At 41.4% G+C, this 17,593-nt stretch overlaps 1 protein-coding gene across 5 annotated transcripts in view; it reads right to left on the bottom strand.

Moving 5' to 3' along the window:
• The window catches only part of DENND1B (DENN domain containing 1B), a 192,637-nt gene extending 175,662 nt beyond the window's left edge, over positions 1 to 16,975 (bottom strand). For 3 of the 5 annotated variants that reach the window (XM_039355201.1, XM_039355202.1, XM_039355205.1), the window contains exon 1: positions 11,924 to 12,125. In XM_039355201.1, coding sequence (XP_039211135.1) covers positions 11,924 to 12,125 — 202 coding nt within the window. Of the gene's footprint in view, positions 1 to 11,923; positions 12,126 to 13,634; positions 13,700 to 16,810 lie in introns of those variants that run through there. The other 2 variants (XM_039355203.1, XM_039355204.1) reach the window with 1 other exon arrangement.
• Between the last annotated feature and the right edge of the window lie 618 nt (positions 16,976 to 17,593).

Raw genomic sequence — 17,593 nt, 5'->3', positions numbered from 1 at the left:
TATCATACTAAACTTTAGTTTATTGACTGAAACATAGTTGACTACTTTTGCAAATATACTGAGCCAAACACAAATATCTACTGTATACTGCTCAATTTAATTGAACTTGATAATCGGATGCTAAAGACTGGTGTTGAAATATGTCCATGCAGAAAATTGCCTGGTGTCTCTTTTGACTATTTGCTTGTCTACCAAAACCATCTCTAAAATTCAGATTACAAACATCCATTGATGCAGTACCATCAGCAAAAGAAAACTAAGGATGGCATGAAAGGTCCTGCTGGAATGTATACAAAGGACTCTTAAATAATTTTCAATAACATATTTAATGTTTATAAATAAGTACTCTAGCTTCAAATAAACTCTGCATTAATTGAGGTTTGGTCTAGCTCAGGGGTAGGCAACTTTGGCTCTTTTATGACTCATGGACTTCAACTCCCAGAATTCCTGAGTCAGTATAGCTGACTCAGGAATTCTGGGAGTTGAAGTCCATGAGTCATAAAAGAGCAGAGGTTGCCTACCCCTGGTCTAGCTTAACCAAACTTTTTTTTTTTTCAGATTTTGCATAGGACGAAAGATGTCAATTGCTCTGAAAAGTATTTCAAAGGAAGTGGAAAATACAAAGGACATCCAAAGAGGTAATTATGTATCGGCTGCTGACCCATCTAGTTTGGTCAATAATTTTAAGACCAGTGACATTTAAGGCAATTACCGTAAATGCCGGCGTATAAGGCGACTTCCGCGAGCGCTGAAATCGGTGCCAAAGACGGGGGTCGTCTTATACGCCGAGTCGTCTTATACGCCGGAAATACTGGTAGTTTCCGGTGTATAAGACGACGTTCTAGGAATGCTGCCCGGCTATAAAGACGGGGGTCGTCTTATATGCCGGGTCGCCTTGTACGCCGGCATTTACGGTATCCTATATTAGGGAAGCATAATGAAATAAATTAGACTCATCTCTGCAAAAATGAGGTTACGTTTCATTTCTACTATTCAACTTGAAGAGGAAAAAGGGAAAGGCAAAAGGGGAGCTTATTTTTATTTCTATTTAAAATTTTCATGCAGAAAGCACTTCCTCTTAGGTTAACTGTATTGTATATGGGCAAAGGGCGATATGGCAGGAGCCAGGGGATTGCTAACCTCGGTGTTTGTTACTGATATTGCCTTTTAGCTCCCTTTGCTTGGACCCAAAGGCTAGCTGTTGGGACTCCAAAAACAACAGTTTCCAAATGTTATACATTTAGCCTGTAACAGTCTTTCTCATCCATGATTTAAAATGGAGATGAGAAGGCTGGTCTTGTTTGCATTACTGAAACCTAGCTGAGTGCTACTAAGGGACACCTAAGTTTCAGGTATGGCATCAACCATGAACTCAGAACCTAGAACAGTGACGGCAAAACTTTTAGAGATCAAATGCCCAAAAACTGGCCCTGCCCCCACTCCACCCTCCTGTCCCGCCCCCGCTCTGCCCCCCCATCCCCCACCCCCCTGCCCACTGGACCATTCACTGCCTCCACAGTCCACCGCAGATCGCCCAGGCAGCTCAGCAGCACTATGGCAGCCACACCCTCTGCCCGTGCCCTGCAGCATCAACTGCATGATGGGGTGTGAGGGGAGAGTCTTGTCTACACTGCCTGGCTCCCATGTCCTTGGCTGCGCTGCTCCATGTAGGCCACAGTCGAGGGTGACTCTACTTCAGGGGAGCTGCTGGAGAGGAGGGGGCCGCAGGGGGAGGCAAGGCTGGGGCAATAGCACATGTGCCCACAGAGACGACTCCGAGTGCCGCCTCTGGCACCTATGCCATAGGTTCGCCACCACTGACCTAGAATGTAACCATCCTAATAGAATAGCTAATAGAAATGCTGCTCTGCAGATAGCAGTTGTTAAGACTCTTTTGTGAGATTGGACTGTAAGATCAGAGTGGACTGTGTTACCAGCCTTTCAGCACCACAACATGCCTACTTGAATGCTAAGAGTTCATGAATGGGATGGCAATGAATATTCCCAGATTTATGATACAGAGGACTTTAATATGACTGTGGAGTCAGAGGTTGCCAGGAGTTCATAGCCACAATGTACCAAACCAACCCAGGCAACTTCTGATGCAACTCACTGGGGGGGGGGGTTGTTACATATTGAATCTGCTTTTTATCTCAAAACACTGGCAAATGATTGGGAGTCAGGAGACATTATCATCTGTCTCATCCCATATACAGATCACACCCTCTTGGCTTTGCAGTTCTCTGAAACTACATCCATATGCAGGGAAGCAAGACCTATTCAATCGGTCTGCCTCACATGCCTGATGGATACTGTGAATTTTCAAAGCCTGGTGTTATTTTTGGACCTTAGGTATTGTAAAGCTTATGTGGGAATGTTAGGAGACAGGAGGAACAGCCTAGTGTAGATTTTTGTCTGATAAACAAAATCTAAATCCATAGGAAGGGGAAGGGGGGTGAAAAAAGCATCTCAGAAGGGATCCTCCCTAGTTATCAAGACAGTAAAATTAATAAAGGAGAGAGGTATTTTCAAACTTGCAAGTTTCTATGACTGTATCCTTATAATAAAGGTAGTATTAGTACTCGTGGTTTATTCTTCTTATCTGGACTAACTCAAAGGGCTGAAAAATATACTCTATAGTCCCACTGAGGCCTTAGTTGCCATTTGGAATAAGTGAATGGTTCTAGTCAAGGACTGTATTATAGCTACAGTAGATGGATTCTCTATGCGCAAGAATCTCAAAGAGCTCTTTGTTTTGTACAGGAGCCCCAGGAAATGAAGCAGCATAAGAGATGCCTAAAGCTGTCCTACCCAGTGTGATCCATGGAACAGCAAATCCCATGAACTGTTACCAGTCCACAACAAGGTAAGTTCAAAAGTGTTTAAAATATTTATAGCAATCTGACACTGCTACAATGTTCAAGCATATGATCAATGCAATTTTATATTTGCTAAATGTGAAAACTCTGGGTTTTCTAATTTTATTTTTCTAATAATTCATTTTTATTATATTTTACAAAGTAACATTCCATGACGGATTGGAAATTTTAAAAAATGATCCTTCACCATAGATCATTTGAGAAGTACTAGTTTAGAGCACTATTGGAGGAAAGCAAAGAGTGAACCTAATTGAAATCTTTCTCCCGCAATACCTTGTGGCAATATGGGCAGCAAAACTTAATTTTGCACTCTTATCAGGTTCACAGACAACTGATTGGCAGCCCTGTTTAGGGCGGGTCTGAGGAAACAGTGCTCTGAGGGCAATTCTAGGAATCTGTAGGATAAATTTGCTTGGGTTTGCTCTTAATTAGACTCTATTTGTACAGATCCTACAGAGGTGCCTGAGGCATGCACTCACTCAGTTATCAGGGAAGAATTTGAACTATTGATCCTGAGGAAGCAGGCAGAATTTTTAGAGCTGTGATTTTGGTCACTGGTAAAGGGGATGAGCAAGAATTGCTGGAGCAATATCCAACTCCCAAGTGCACCATACATGATCCAAAGCACAATAAAAGCACTTTGCATGCTCTTCACCTACCAAAGGTGTTCTTTGATTGAACCTCCTAGTAGAGATTCAGCTTAATAAGCATAGGTAGCAGCAAACATTTGTTGTAGACTGCACGCACCTGAAACTTTGACTCTCTTACTCCTGAAAGTGTCATTTGAACCCGAAGTAGCAATTTTTTCACATTTGACTTTTTGAATAGAATCTGATATCACTCTCACCCACTGCTTTGGGATCTGGTTGCTGGAACTCATGAAAGGAATGCATCAAATTTCTTTGGAACTTTGTTCAGACACACATGCACTTGCACAGATATCCCGCCTGCTACTTCTTATATTTAATATCAAAAATATGGCCTCTGTAAACTAACTACTATGGATGGGCACGTTTGGTTGAAAATAAAGACATTGGTAATAGGGTATAGAACCAGTTCAAGGACATTGCTTTGCAGGATTCCTCAGGGCTCTTCTTTCTTCTTGCTCCTATTTAATATTTACATGAAGGCATATGTGGAGGTTATCAGGCAGCATTGAATCACTCTGCTGATGACACCCAAATGTACCATCCAGGATCAAACAAGTGGTGCCATAAAAGTTATTTCCCAGTGTCTAGAACAGGGGTAGGCAACCTTGGCTCTTTTATGACTCGTAGACTTCAACTCCCAGAATTCCTGAGCCTGCATGGCTGGCTCAGGAATTCTGGGAGTTGAAGTCCACGAGTCATAAAAGAGCCAAGGTTGCCTACCCCTGGTCTAGAATCTGTCAGGACTGGAAGGGGCACAACAGGCTTTGGCTCAGTCTCAAGAAGACTGGTTGTGGTTTTTAAGACTTCCCAGATCTGGAGATTTTTCATGTCTATCTCTGTACTACTCCCCCAGACGGAATTGGTGCACCGTTTGGAGGTTCTCTTAAACTTGTGGCTCTTGCTCTAAGAGAAGGTAGCAACAATAGCTTTAGGACAGCCTTTGCACAGTTTTATCTTGTCCACAAACTGCACCTGAATTTAGATTAGAAGGATCGCAGTAACTCATGTCTTAGTCCAGGGGCCCCCAACCCCCAGTCCGTGGACCAGTACCAGACCACGGCATGCCAGCAACCAATCCGCACAAAGCCCCATCCACAGGATGAAAGCAGCACACAAAACCACGCACCCTTTGGTCCACGGAAAATCCTCTCTCCATGGAACCAGTCCCTGATGCCCCAAAGGTTGGGGACCTCTGCCTTAGTCAGCTCCAAGTCAGTTCCACACATTATATTTTACTACTAGTCATGCTGGCTGAAGTCTCTGGGTCATGATTCAGCAACCATGGGATGGTAAGAACTTCTACACTCCTTACATGAATATCATTTTCCCAGCTGTGATAAAGAGTGTTACAAGAAACAACTTATGGCTAGAAAATGAAGAATAAAACAATGACAATACAGATAGTAACTGCATTTAGTTCCAGAAAAATGACCATAGCAAACCACGTGACAGGAAGAAGATTGCAAAGACTGCTGATTGCTTGCTATCTCATTCAGGTAAAATTTTCTCAGAGTGTCCTGTGCCTGACAGCTTTATTTTGTTTTGTTCCCCCCTTTGCAGGACAGAAAGATTGCTTAAACAAGCTATTTCTTCTTAATTTGCTTTTTCTCTAGAATACAGCACTTCCCTAAAAAGAGATAACCACAAGTTAACAAGTTGAAGTCTGTGACATTAATGAATGCTCTCTGAGACAGTTACTAGATAAGGACTAGCACTAGCTATATTGATAGGAATTGATTTTTTTTTCATTTCTAAATTATAAGGGAAATAGACTTTGAAAAATTTCCTACTCCAGAATTTTTTAAAAGCAAACAATGTAAAACATTTATATTTCTGTTTTTGTCAGTCTCATGGAATCAAAACCAATTCTATTTTAGTATGAAGCTTCATTGACAGAATTTGCAAGTATGAAAGTATAATTCTCCTCTCCCCCTCATCTTCTTTACTGCCTAAGAAACTAGGCAGGGTAACTTCTGAGACTCTAGCTAAGGGCTATGCTTATCTGACTGTTGTCTTGGCAGCATCTCTTTGCCCAGTCTCCAAGGTATTTCCCATATATCAGATAGCTTCATGAACAGTAGTAATTACTGTTCCAATGTACATGAAGAAAATATTTTCCTCTAAACCAGTGTTTCTCAACCTTGACAATTTTAAAGCATGTGGACTTCAACTCCCAGAATTCCACAGTCAGCATTGCTGGCTGTGGAATTCTGGGAGTTGAAGTCCACATGCCTTAAAATTGTCAAGGTTGAGAAACACTGCTTAAATTGTGCCCTCTTTGGGCACAGGACAATCTCTAAAAATTAAAATCAAAATTAAATTTACTTCTCCTCCCCCCCCCCCAAATTTTCTATAAAATTATATATCAAATTTATTTTGTACAAAAAGAGAAATGTAATAAGAGATTCTACACATGCAGTGGTGGTGAGGCAGAACTCAGAGCTCTCTCTGTGGGTACCAGAGGCGGAACTCAGAGCCCTCTCTGTGGGCATGCATGCCATTGCCCCAGTCCTAGGCCTTCAGCTGGGTTTTATAAAACCTTTTCACTTTAGGCCTCCGCTGCCGTGTGCAAAAAAAAAAAGGTTCAATCAATCAGTCAATTTCAACTTCTTGCGGGGAAAAAGAAAGATATTGCGAAGTTGGAATTGATTGATTGAACTTTTTAGTCCCACCCAGTCTGCAGTTACCACTGCAGCCACGCCCAGCCAATGGGCCACGCCCACCCAATTGGCCACATCCACCGGGCACCCGACAATGCATAAATGGGTTTTGGGTTGCAGGCCTAAAAAGATTGTTTGTTGTGCCTTAAGAAGATAATGAACCAATCACTAGGAGACATAATACAGTTTTTCCCCTTTCTGCATCAATCAGCAAATGAAGAAAGATCAAGCTCTTAATCACTAATCAGCAGATTATCAAGACCTCTAAACTTGGCAATATTCACATCATATCTTTGTTATAAATCCCAAAGTAAGAGTAATTTCCTTTAAGCATTGTACTTAAAAAGTCAGCTTCTATAAATTAGCTGTGGTTTATGTAAGGTTCGAAATACATTAGAGTTATGACAAAAGTGCACCACAATTTGCCTATTTAAGGCAAGCTTGGTTGAAATGATCACATAAGGCTTCCTGTTTGTTCAACAGTAGCACAAAAATATACGTCTAAATTTAAACTAACAAAAGAATATACATTTTTTTTCCTTAATTGTGTCCATCCTCTCCTATCATTTCTATATTTGGAATTCAATGTGTAAACACAGCCTTCAAAAAGCTAAACATACAAGACAAGAAATTCTCATGCAGCCTCCACTTTCTCAGGTGATCCAGTCAAACTGAATAGTGTTAATATTGCTTGTAAAAGAAATGGGCTTTACTTATTCACATAACCCAGGGGTGTCAAACTGCCAGCCCATGGGCCGGATGCATCATGCCAAAACCATGCCCACCCCAGCTCCAGCAATGGGGAAAAAGACGCAATACACTGCGACACATCACATGACGTTGCGAGTTTGATACCCCCAACATAACCCAATCTTGCTACTTGGCATGGTCAGTCATAAAGATTCACTGCATTTTTAAGAAATGCTCTTTTGAGAAACAGCACCACTTTATAAATTCTCAGGAAAAATTTACCAATCAAAACTATAGTAATAACATATATTTATTAAATAATTGTAAGCAGTCTGACACCAATGACACTAACACATATGAGTAATTGTTTGTCAATTTTATATCCCCAGCTTTCCTCCATGAGTTGGGGGTGGCTTACTTGGAGATCTTTACCTTCTCATGCTGTTGGAATCTCCTCATAACAGTAGCCCTATAAGATGGTTGGGCTGGTAAGACTACTCCAGAATTATTTAGGAAGCTCCCATAGCTGATAGTGGACATGAACCTGTGTCTCATCAATTCTAGCATAACCTTTTAACTACTACACAACCATTAGCATTCTCCACATCATTTTTCTCACTCTTCCTCAAATCATAAATAAAATATCCAGCCAACAGAAGCTACGATCCACCAAGCCTATCAGCTATAACTGGTAGCACACATAACAGATATTAAAACATTTTACACACCCACATACTTCTAAACAATTTATTAAAAACTAAAGAGTCATAAATAGTCATAAAGCCAAAACGGCTACATGGAGATGTTAACATTGCATGGTGGGGAAAGGGGGTCATTCATGGGTATGCTCATGCATAGGGACTTGACAAAAAATATCTGCCTTGGATTAAATTCAGATTTCTTTTTTTTTTAAAGCACAATCTGGATGATCTACATTCAAGTTATACTGAAATTGAAAATGATTTCCAAAATGTATTCTTCCAATTTGAAAACCTTCTTGAGGTTACCACTCCAAAGTAACAGATCAATTAATCATATGCAATATGAAGGATAGGAATAGCTAATTACTATGCATAACAAAAACACAGGCTGCAAAGTACTGTTAATGTACATTAACTAATGCAAAGGTCCTCTCAGTGTCTGCTATCAGAACATAAGTAGTAGATTCATGATAACAAGGAAACAGTTTTTTAATTCTTTACTAAAATTATTTTTTAAAAATAATTAAAGTATCAGCAAAATATTAAAGCTATATTATCCATCTGAGCATATTTTTTCCTTCCAGTCTTTCTTATTGCTTAATCTTGTTAGAAGACAATATTCTCTGTTCCTGATATTTCCCAGCAACATTTGTGACTGTGATGTCATACACTAACCTCTACTTCACAGCAAAATCAAGCACAGCAAGCAGATGGGATACAAAAAAAAAAGAACACCCATTTAAAATACAAATCTCTTTTATTAAGAAGAAAAGAGTGCAGGCACAGACAATGAATAGGTCACATTTTTAAGTATGATATATTCAAATGCTTATCCTAGCATGAAAATCCGTTTAAAGCTAAAGCTGGGTAACTGATGAATGTGTGCATTCTATATTGGATTCATACATATAAGTGAAATGTTTTTTTAAAAAAAAGGTAACAGAGGCATAAAATGCTAGAAAAGCCTAAAATCAGCCACAGGAATATATAGCATTAGCATCTTTCAAAACAGTAGGAAACATCAGTCTGAATTTTTAGTAAGATTTTTAAATGTGGCTCATTGAGCAGAAAGGACAAATCCCGCACCATTACTCATCAGTCAGGCCTTTATTACAATCAATGACCAGAATTCCACCTAAAAGGTAAAAACCGAACTTATAAAATAAGTTAAAGCTAAACAGTAACTTTCGTTACAGTGATTTTTATAAACAATAAAACAAAATGTGGTCATATTCAAAGAGAATGAATCATATTGGTCATCTAACAACAGAATATAAAATAAATTCAAATGATCCAGGAATTTAGTTAATATGGAGGATGTAAAACATAAGCGTTTTATGACTTTGGGCCAGTCACCCTTTCTTACCCCAATTCAGGATTATTGTTGTGGGGAAAAGAGGAGGAAAATGTGTTGGATATGTTCAGCGCTTAAGTTATTTGTAAAAATAATAAATGCTGGGATGCAAATAAATAAATAAAATGGGCAATGCAACAATACATGAGCTGCATTTCAACTGTTCCTTCACCACAAGGATAGTCCTAAAGAATAAGGAATTTCTCTGTTAGCTGTTAGGTGCATTAAAACATGCTAGACTTAGTGCTCCCCTAAATTTAGAGATAGATATTTGGTTTAAATATTTTGCTGGTCTAAAAAAGAGAAAATAAGTATTATTTTTTTTTTAGTGAGGACTGACAAATTTAATTGAATTTTTATCCTTAACAAGTCGCTCGATGCCACCTACTTATAGGCCATCAGCATCAATAATATGTCCTGTGAAAAACCATGACTTTGCCACTTCTTATAAATTAAATTTAATTAACTTTTCCAAGTTATCAACTAGGGTTGAGGTACCTAAGCCTACAGCAAAAAAAAAAAAAAAAGCCATTTCAATCAGAATGAAAATATACATAACCACATGCTGGTTTCCACTCTAATCATACTAGTTTCACGACAAAGGACCACATTAGGCACACTTCACACCACTTAGAAAATAACCTTAGAAATTTAGGCTATATTCTCTCTATTGGAGCAAAAGAGCTATATGGGTGTGAACACCAAGTAAAAGTTGTGCATAAATATTTGCTGTAAATATTTTAAAAATAGCCAGTATAAATCTTGCCCCTTTAGAATAATGGAAAGATTGCAGAGCCATTGTCAATTTTGTGGCATTTTGCTTAATATAATCCTAATGGGACCTACACTCACCCAAGAAGTGAAACCCTACCACCAATATTTAACTGATTGTTCATTTAACTACCAAATATCAGCTTTAGGGCATTTGGCAAACATCAAAATCTTACTTTTGGAATAATTTATCTTTGAAGTTCCTTCCTTACAATGTACATTCCCACTATTACCACATACAGACATAATTTATTTCCTATATGACAGTTAAGAGTTCTGTAAGTAGAATTTTTTTTGTGAGTTGTTTCCCATGTTGCTCAACCTAAAACTTCATAAATGGCTCAATCATCAGTCACACAAATTTGTCTTGCAATGTCAGAGGATAAGAGCCTGAAACTAGACTATTTCACTTCCCAAACAAATAACAGGTTTCTCCAATCTAAAACAGTAGATAGTTCCAAGCTTGCTACAGTAGATAGACAAAAGAAAAAGGTGCAAGTACTTAAACCTTAATTTCACTAGATTTCAAATTTCCATTTGATACAAGCAGTCACCAGAGTTATTTCATTCTCTTCATTATCCTTTTTAAAAATACATTATTATCAGGGGTTGTATGTCCCTGAGTGTCTATGGTACTTGTTTCCAATCTAATATTGATGAAAGAAGGCCAATTAAATGATCAATAACCCTAAGTAGGATGGGAGAGTCAGTCAATCCATTGGATTTTGAAAGTATTTCATAAAATTCCTTCAACATGATAGCCATAGGGAGAGAAGCTGATCATTCACAAAATTACTATCATTGGTTGTCATGGCCAGTCACAAAAAACATTTACCAGAAATCATGCTGATAAATATGTTCTCCATTATTCCCTAGACCAGTGGTCAGCAACCTGCAACAGTGAAAGAGCCACTTGGATCCGTTTCCCTCGCAAAAGAAAAAATAGGGAGCCGCAAAAGGTGTGCGCGCATCTGCGCGCATGCGCACAGAACACAGGGCTTGATTAAAGAGTGGAGCTTAAGGCGAGACATGTGCCAGCCCTGCCCCCCATCCAGCTCTGGTATGAATGGCTCTGCCGTCTTGGCTTCTCCTCCCTTTGGAAAAGACTGCTCTCCCCCACCTCGCGCTCTCCCTCTCTGGGACTTTCTTCTTTCCGCCTTTTGGCACGAAGGTTCCAAGGGAGTGGAGGAGGAGGCCAACGGGGAGAAAGAGCTGCTGCGTTGAATCTTCCGAGGTGGCAGCAGACGGCCGCTCGGGCTTACCTATCTCAGCTTGCTGCGGGAGGCTGGAATTGAGGCTTCTGGCTCGCTTGGGGGCGGGGTGCTTGGAAAAGAGAGGATGGGAAGCGGAAAGTGGGAGAAAGGACGTCTTCCAGGTCTCTGGGGTTCTTTCGCTGGGAGAGCAAGAAAGCAGCAGTTCTGCTCCGTGGGAGGTGGGAGCAGACGGCCTCTCCTTCAAACTTTGCCAAGTGACTCCAGGGGTGAAGCGAGCTCCGAGTCCCCGGAATGTCAACTTTGCGAAAGAGGGAGGCAAGGGGGGGATTAAAATAAAACGGGGGGAGGTTGAGGAAGATGCTTACATCAGAGGGCCAGCAAGAAAGGTAAGATCAAGGAGAGGAAGAAAGCTTTCGGGGCTTGTGCACACACATAGCTGACTCTTCCTCCTCTCCTGCCCTTGCTGCATCTCCTGTGGAGATGCTTTTGCATTTCTCTGTGTCTCTACCACTCAAAGCCATCCTGCAGCTTGATTTTTGAAGCGATTTCAATCAGCCCCTTCATTGCCAAGAGTCCCCATGGAAGTCAATGGAGGTCCGCAGCAACCGAAAAGCCAGCCGCAGCACCTCAAAGTTCGTTGATTTTACCGGTTCAGTGGCCTGGGGACAGGCAGGAACTGAAGCTCCCACCGCCCGCCGGGCCTGCTCAGTAGCCCGGGGACAACTAGAAACCAATGCCCCCGCCGCCTGCCGCACAGCCCGGGGAGACGCGAGGCCAGCTCAGGGGCCCGGGGATGGCCAGAAACCAATGCCCCTGCCGGCCGCCACTGCCACCCAGCCCAGGGAGACGCGAGGCCAGCTCAGCAGCCCGGGGAGGGGCAGGAACCGATGCCCCTGCCCGCTTCCGGCCCCGCCAGGCCTGCCGCCCAGCCCAGGGAGACACGAGGCCGGCTCAGCTGCCCCTCCGCCTGGTGCAGGTAAGCCCCCTACCTCTCCCCCACTTACCCTCCATCTCCAGCTCTGCTGCTGCTTGGCCAACCAGGGCCATGGCTTGTGGGAGGGCTGGCCCGCTCAACGGATGTCTGCTGGGCCATCCCAGCATGGATCCCAGGGCTTCCCCGCGCGGCTCTCCGGCCACATGCACCTCGGAACGGGCCAGCCCCAAAAAGGCCCTTCCTGGCCACCCTTCTTCCAGGGGGCAGGGCATCCGGCTTCAGGGCCAATCAGGAGCTCTGCGAGGGGGCAAATCTGAGAGAGAGAGAGAGAGAGAGAGAGAGAGAGAGAGAGAGAGAGAGAGAGAGAGAGAAGGGAAGCACAAGTGCCTCTCTGTCTCTGTCTCTGTCTCTGTCTCTCTGAAAATGGCGGAGGAGGCTCCAGAGCCGCAGGAGATGGCTCAAAGAGCCACATGCGGCTCCGGAGCCGCGGGTTGCTGACCCGTCCCCTAGACTCTAATCACTCAAGATCTTCGTCACGACCTTCCAGATTCTCTTTATGTCTTTTGGGCAATGTGAACCCAGTTCCAAGCAATGGTGTTGTTTGTATTTATCACTATGTTTATTTTTGAAGAAAGTCTGTGGGACCTATTTGAAGCATCGTTTTAATGACACATTTTCAATTTTATGCTAGAAAAATATTTTGGGTGAAAAAAAACCCTTGATTTATAAAATTATTTGGCTCTAATATACTTTCCACGAGAATAAAACCCGCTTAAAGAATGGTGCAAGGCAACAATGACAGAAAGCTATGCTGCACATCAACTTGGTGCGTCTATCAGCAACTACAGAACAATGCAAAGTAAGTGGACCTAGGCATGATGAGGTGGAGAGAAGTGGGCATGAAGCAGGCTAAAGCTTCCAAGGTTGAGATAAACTTCCACACGCGGGGGGAGGGGCAGCTAAGAGGACATATAGGTGAGTCCTCTAACTCTAACCCAGATTTTGACCACATGACAGCGAGGGTCCTACAACATCCATAACTTCGGAAAGGGATTATACGTTTCTTTGTTCATCACATCATAATCCTGTAGAGTTGCTGAACAAATGGTCATAAATTGGGGACTACCTGCAAAAATCATAAACACTTGAATTTGGCTAATCCATATTCTCTACAGTGCATCTAAACTGGGTATTGTTTCCATACCCAACTTTAAAAATTAAAGATTAAACCAATGCAAAAGCTTAGTTGGGAAGACACCTTAAGATAAATATTTATTTTATTTTGTATTTAAGCAGGATTACCAGATCTAAGTAGATATACCATAATGTTGTTACTATCCATAAATCTCTCCTTCCTAAGATGACCAATATCCACTTGTTTTTAAAATAGTAATGGCAACCAAATGATTTAAACTAGCAGCTCAAATGCTTATGCATACATAGCCAAAGAGAATTCCTGCTTAAACATCATAATTATATGTACTGCTAAACACAACTTACGGAATCCATTATAATGTGCAAATTGAAAAAAGGCTAAAGCACACTCTCAGAGCAAACTGTATGTCTCTAATTAAATATTATTGTGGTTGCTACAGCTAATAATAGTATATAAAACATATGTAATGTAGTAAGCTATAATTATATAGTTATATTACTAAAAATAACAATAAAAAACAATTAAGCACACTTCCTAACTATATTAGTCTATCTACATTAAAAATATAACTTGTTATATTTTGCACAACTAATTTATATGCAGAATATAAAGGTATGTGCATTACCTTCATTTTCAGAAGCCTGGCATTTTACTTGTATCACCAAATCAAAGGTAGTCTCTGGATTTTCTCTGGAAATAAAAACAAAATATTTGATTAGTCATGAATTGGTCAAAAACATTTAAATAATCTAATAACAGGAATGCTATGTTTGTTATAACATTAAACTGCATAATAGTATTGACTCATAATTACTTGTCCCTTAGAATACACAATGATTATTTACCAACCGTCCTTGAGATATATAGAATTGCATTACAATGCAAGCTCAACAAATATTATTTAAGCTTGACTGTTGAAATTCATTAGATTATATAATAGTTAATCCAGCTCTAGTACACTAACTCTCAGCACTGAATGACTGAGAAGGACAAAGAAAATCCTGCCAAGATAAACAGAAATGGGAACTGACACTGAAAGTAAAGAGTTAAGCTACAGTTTACTGCAAGTTAGAAATAACATTTGTTTTACATCTTTAGGAAAATAACTGTTTTCCCTTACTTCATTAGGGATTAAAATAAACAGTGTAAAACAGAGATAACTGATCACGGTCACCTCAAAGTACATATGTATGCAAACCAATAATATGATATCTTTTATAATCCTATATATTAGCCAGTTCTTCTTTCAACGTCTATTTCAAATTCTGTAGCTATAACTTGAAGGATTCTATCATTTCATAATGGGTAAATAGACAAGAGATTACCTTTTACCATGGAATGTTATTGTTATTCTTGCAACACTTCTAGTATGTCATATGTAATGTCATGCAGTATATGCTTTACACATTACTCCTCCCAAATTCTATACATATTATAGACCTCTATAAATTTGCAAAGCAACTGCTGTATATATATATATTTATTTATTTCTTATTGGCTATATAGAATATAAAATATGAACTCAAAGTTATTATTATGTATAATTAAATAAACTGAATTTGATAAAGATTTTTTCATCAGTACACTTCAATTTTTAAATAACACTCACCTAATTGCTTAAGGAAAGATTGCTCTCACATGTACAATTATGGAAACTGCCTTATGGCTTAGCATGGATTTTTTTTTTACAATCATATCTAATGGAATTGTGTTAATATTAATTTTCCCTGAATCATGTTTTCCAACTGTGTTGGAATTAAACTTTTAGAATTTCCAGCCAATAACTCAAAGAAATTATTCGCAAAATACAAAAAAGTGCTAGAATGGGAATGGATAATCTAAGACAGAACAACTGAGGAGCAATAAGCAAACTGTAACTTCTTCAATAATTACTTGAGCTTGCAAATATTACTGTTTCATGCAGATAACATGTGAGCATTCCCCCCCCCCCCAACTCTAATAAAGAAGTCACTCTCTGCTTGGTTACATAACTGCTGGGCCATGAGAATGAGTAAATATGTAAACAGAAGGCCAGAAAAGCAGATATTAAACAGTAACTGGAACTGAATGTGCTACATTCAAGAAAGTTAAACTACATAGTTGTTTAAAGAACCATAAACCTATGTGTTGTGGAACACAAAGTTCAATGTATTAAAATAGTCATAAAATCATTTTACCAAATTTATATTCATGGGGCTTCTACCCTTAAAAACCAATCATTTATAACTTCTGGATAAAATGTTATGCTTCTTTACACAATGTAAATACTATGCTTGCTCAATCTGAAATTTGTCCTTCTATGAAGACTTATTGTACACAATTGTACACAAGATTGCAGCTATAATAGGATTTGCAACTGAGCTCTCTCTTGCAATGGTTTGTGTAGTTGAGTCTGCTAAGTCCAGAACTACCCACAATGACTGAAAAGAAAACTTCTATGATAACAGGTTCTCCAACTATAACCACAACTTCTTTAGAAATTAGATGAACATCTCACAGGTCAATATTTCTGTTTTCTGTGTAACTGCTTCTAGGCTTCCACAAAAAGGCTTTTCAAATTTTGTCACTTTGCATCATAAAATATCAAATCAGTTCAATGTGTGTTGGGCAAAGGCTTTTATGTCTATTCCAGCTGGCTCACCATGAACAGATCATTGTCGGTTTGCAAAAATAGTTCAGAAGGCAAAATTTAGCAAGGCTTGCAAGGTCAAGATTTTAAGCGCAATCACCAAATGAGAAAAATGTTAATTCATTTTTCACTTTAAAAATAATTCCCTTGGAATTGGTGTAGACATTCAAATGGTGTATATTTTTCCAACCCACTGTGGAAATTATTAAAAACAGAAAATATTTATATCCATTAATTCTGTGGTATCATTCTACTCACATTACTCTGTCATGGGAAATTCCTTGCCAACATTTAACATCCTCCTGCCCACTCTTGCCACATATGCTATCTTTTCAGTAATGCAGGGGAATTTTGGTGCTCCTATCAAATTGTTACCTGGCATACACTACAGTACTTTAGAGTTTAATCTTCAAATCCTATCAGTTGGGGAAAGGGGGAATGACATCTTAAGATACCCAGGTACAGAGACTGTGCACTAGAAATGGGGATAAAGAAGTTTTTCACATGGGTTGTAGGTTGCCAACAGATCAGAAAACACCAGCCTTCTTGGTCTGTTGTGTTTCTATTGGACTTCATTCTGCAAAAAAAAATGTGTTGTCCGACCTTTACTAGGGAGGTCTGCATTCTCACTTGCTGTCAAGTATTGGTCAAGAAAGTAAACCCGCAGCAGGCACAGTCAAGCAAAGGCAGACCAGAGACAGAGGAATGCAGGTATTGCCGTCAGCCATTCAAAAAAAAAAAGACTGTCAGATTTCATTCTGCGAAGGGAAGGAGGGGGAGGAGAGACGCTTTGGGCGATAAGCTAGTTTTTACCAAAGACAAAACAAGCCCAGAACGAGCCGGCGGATCCACCTAAGCAAACCCAAGTGCTTACCAAGGGATTTCTCCCCTCCAAGCGCGTTTGGGAGTGCAGCCCCTGACAGACGCGGGCCAGAAGCAGGGATGGGGATCCGCTCCGTTTCCCCCCCCCCCACCCACCCTTTCCTGCTGATCTCGGCTCCCGTCCCCGGCCGGCCTCCTCTTCAGCCGCCGCGCACATGCAAAGTGGGGCTGGGGGTGGTTTTGAGGCCTAGCCTGACGCCTCCCCTCGCTCTCTCCGCGGCGGCCGGGGAGCGCCTTTCCCTCCTTCAGCCGACTCTGGGCCGCCGCCCCGCTTCCACTGACCCCCTTACTTGATCCTGCAGTCCATGGTCGCATCTCGGGGTGAGGGGTCCCAGGAGGCGGCGGCACCCCCTGAAGGGAAAAGGCAGGCGCCAGTCCGGCCTGGGCGGGAAAGGAGGGCGAGAGGGAAGGGACGCGCCGGCTCCTCGCTCGCTCGCTTCTTCTAGCCCCGCGTCCCAAGGGGAGCAGGTCGGGGTCGCGTGCGGTTCCCAGCCGTCGTCGCCGAGGGTGGCCCGAGCCTCGCTGTCTCGCCTCCCCGGTCCGGCCCGGCGTGACGGCGGCCGTAAAAGCAGCACCTCCTTCCCGGCCTCTCTGCTACCTCGCTCAGTTCCTGCCGCAGAAAAGCGGCTTCTTCGGCACCTTGTAGAAAGCAGGAAGCTCTACGGGGGCTGGAGGAACCTCTTCCCTGGGCCTTGGCCAGGGCTGCTGCGACGGACGGACGCTTCGCCGAAGGGCGGGAAGGAAAGACAGTAGCCTTGCCATAGGGTTCCTCCAGCAAGGAGCTACTATGGCCAATTTAGCCACATCAAGAAGCAAAAGTAGATTCCGGTCCGGGCCTGTGGACTTTTAGCAACTTAACTCCAGGGGGAAAAAAACCAAGGGGATAAACTTTTAACATTGAACTGAAGCTGAAGATGCTCGTCCGCAAAAGACGCAACCCGCAACAAAAGTTAGCAATCCTAGAGCTGAATTGAAATCCCCGTTTCCAGAACGATCTGCTTGATACTACTCAGCCGATCTCTCTTGCTATCAGTTCAGAGCCTTACATGTAAGATGCACGTAGTTTCTTGGGG

This window comes from Crotalus tigris, unplaced genomic scaffold (genome assembly GCF_016545835.1).
Source record: "Crotalus tigris isolate CLP2741 ecotype Arizona unplaced genomic scaffold, ASM1654583v1 scf7180000018636.906410, whole genome shotgun sequence".
NCBI classification, from domain to species: Eukaryota; Metazoa; Chordata; class Lepidosauria; order Squamata; family Viperidae; genus Crotalus; species Crotalus tigris.
This window is presented reverse-complemented; position numbering and strand designations above follow the sequence as displayed.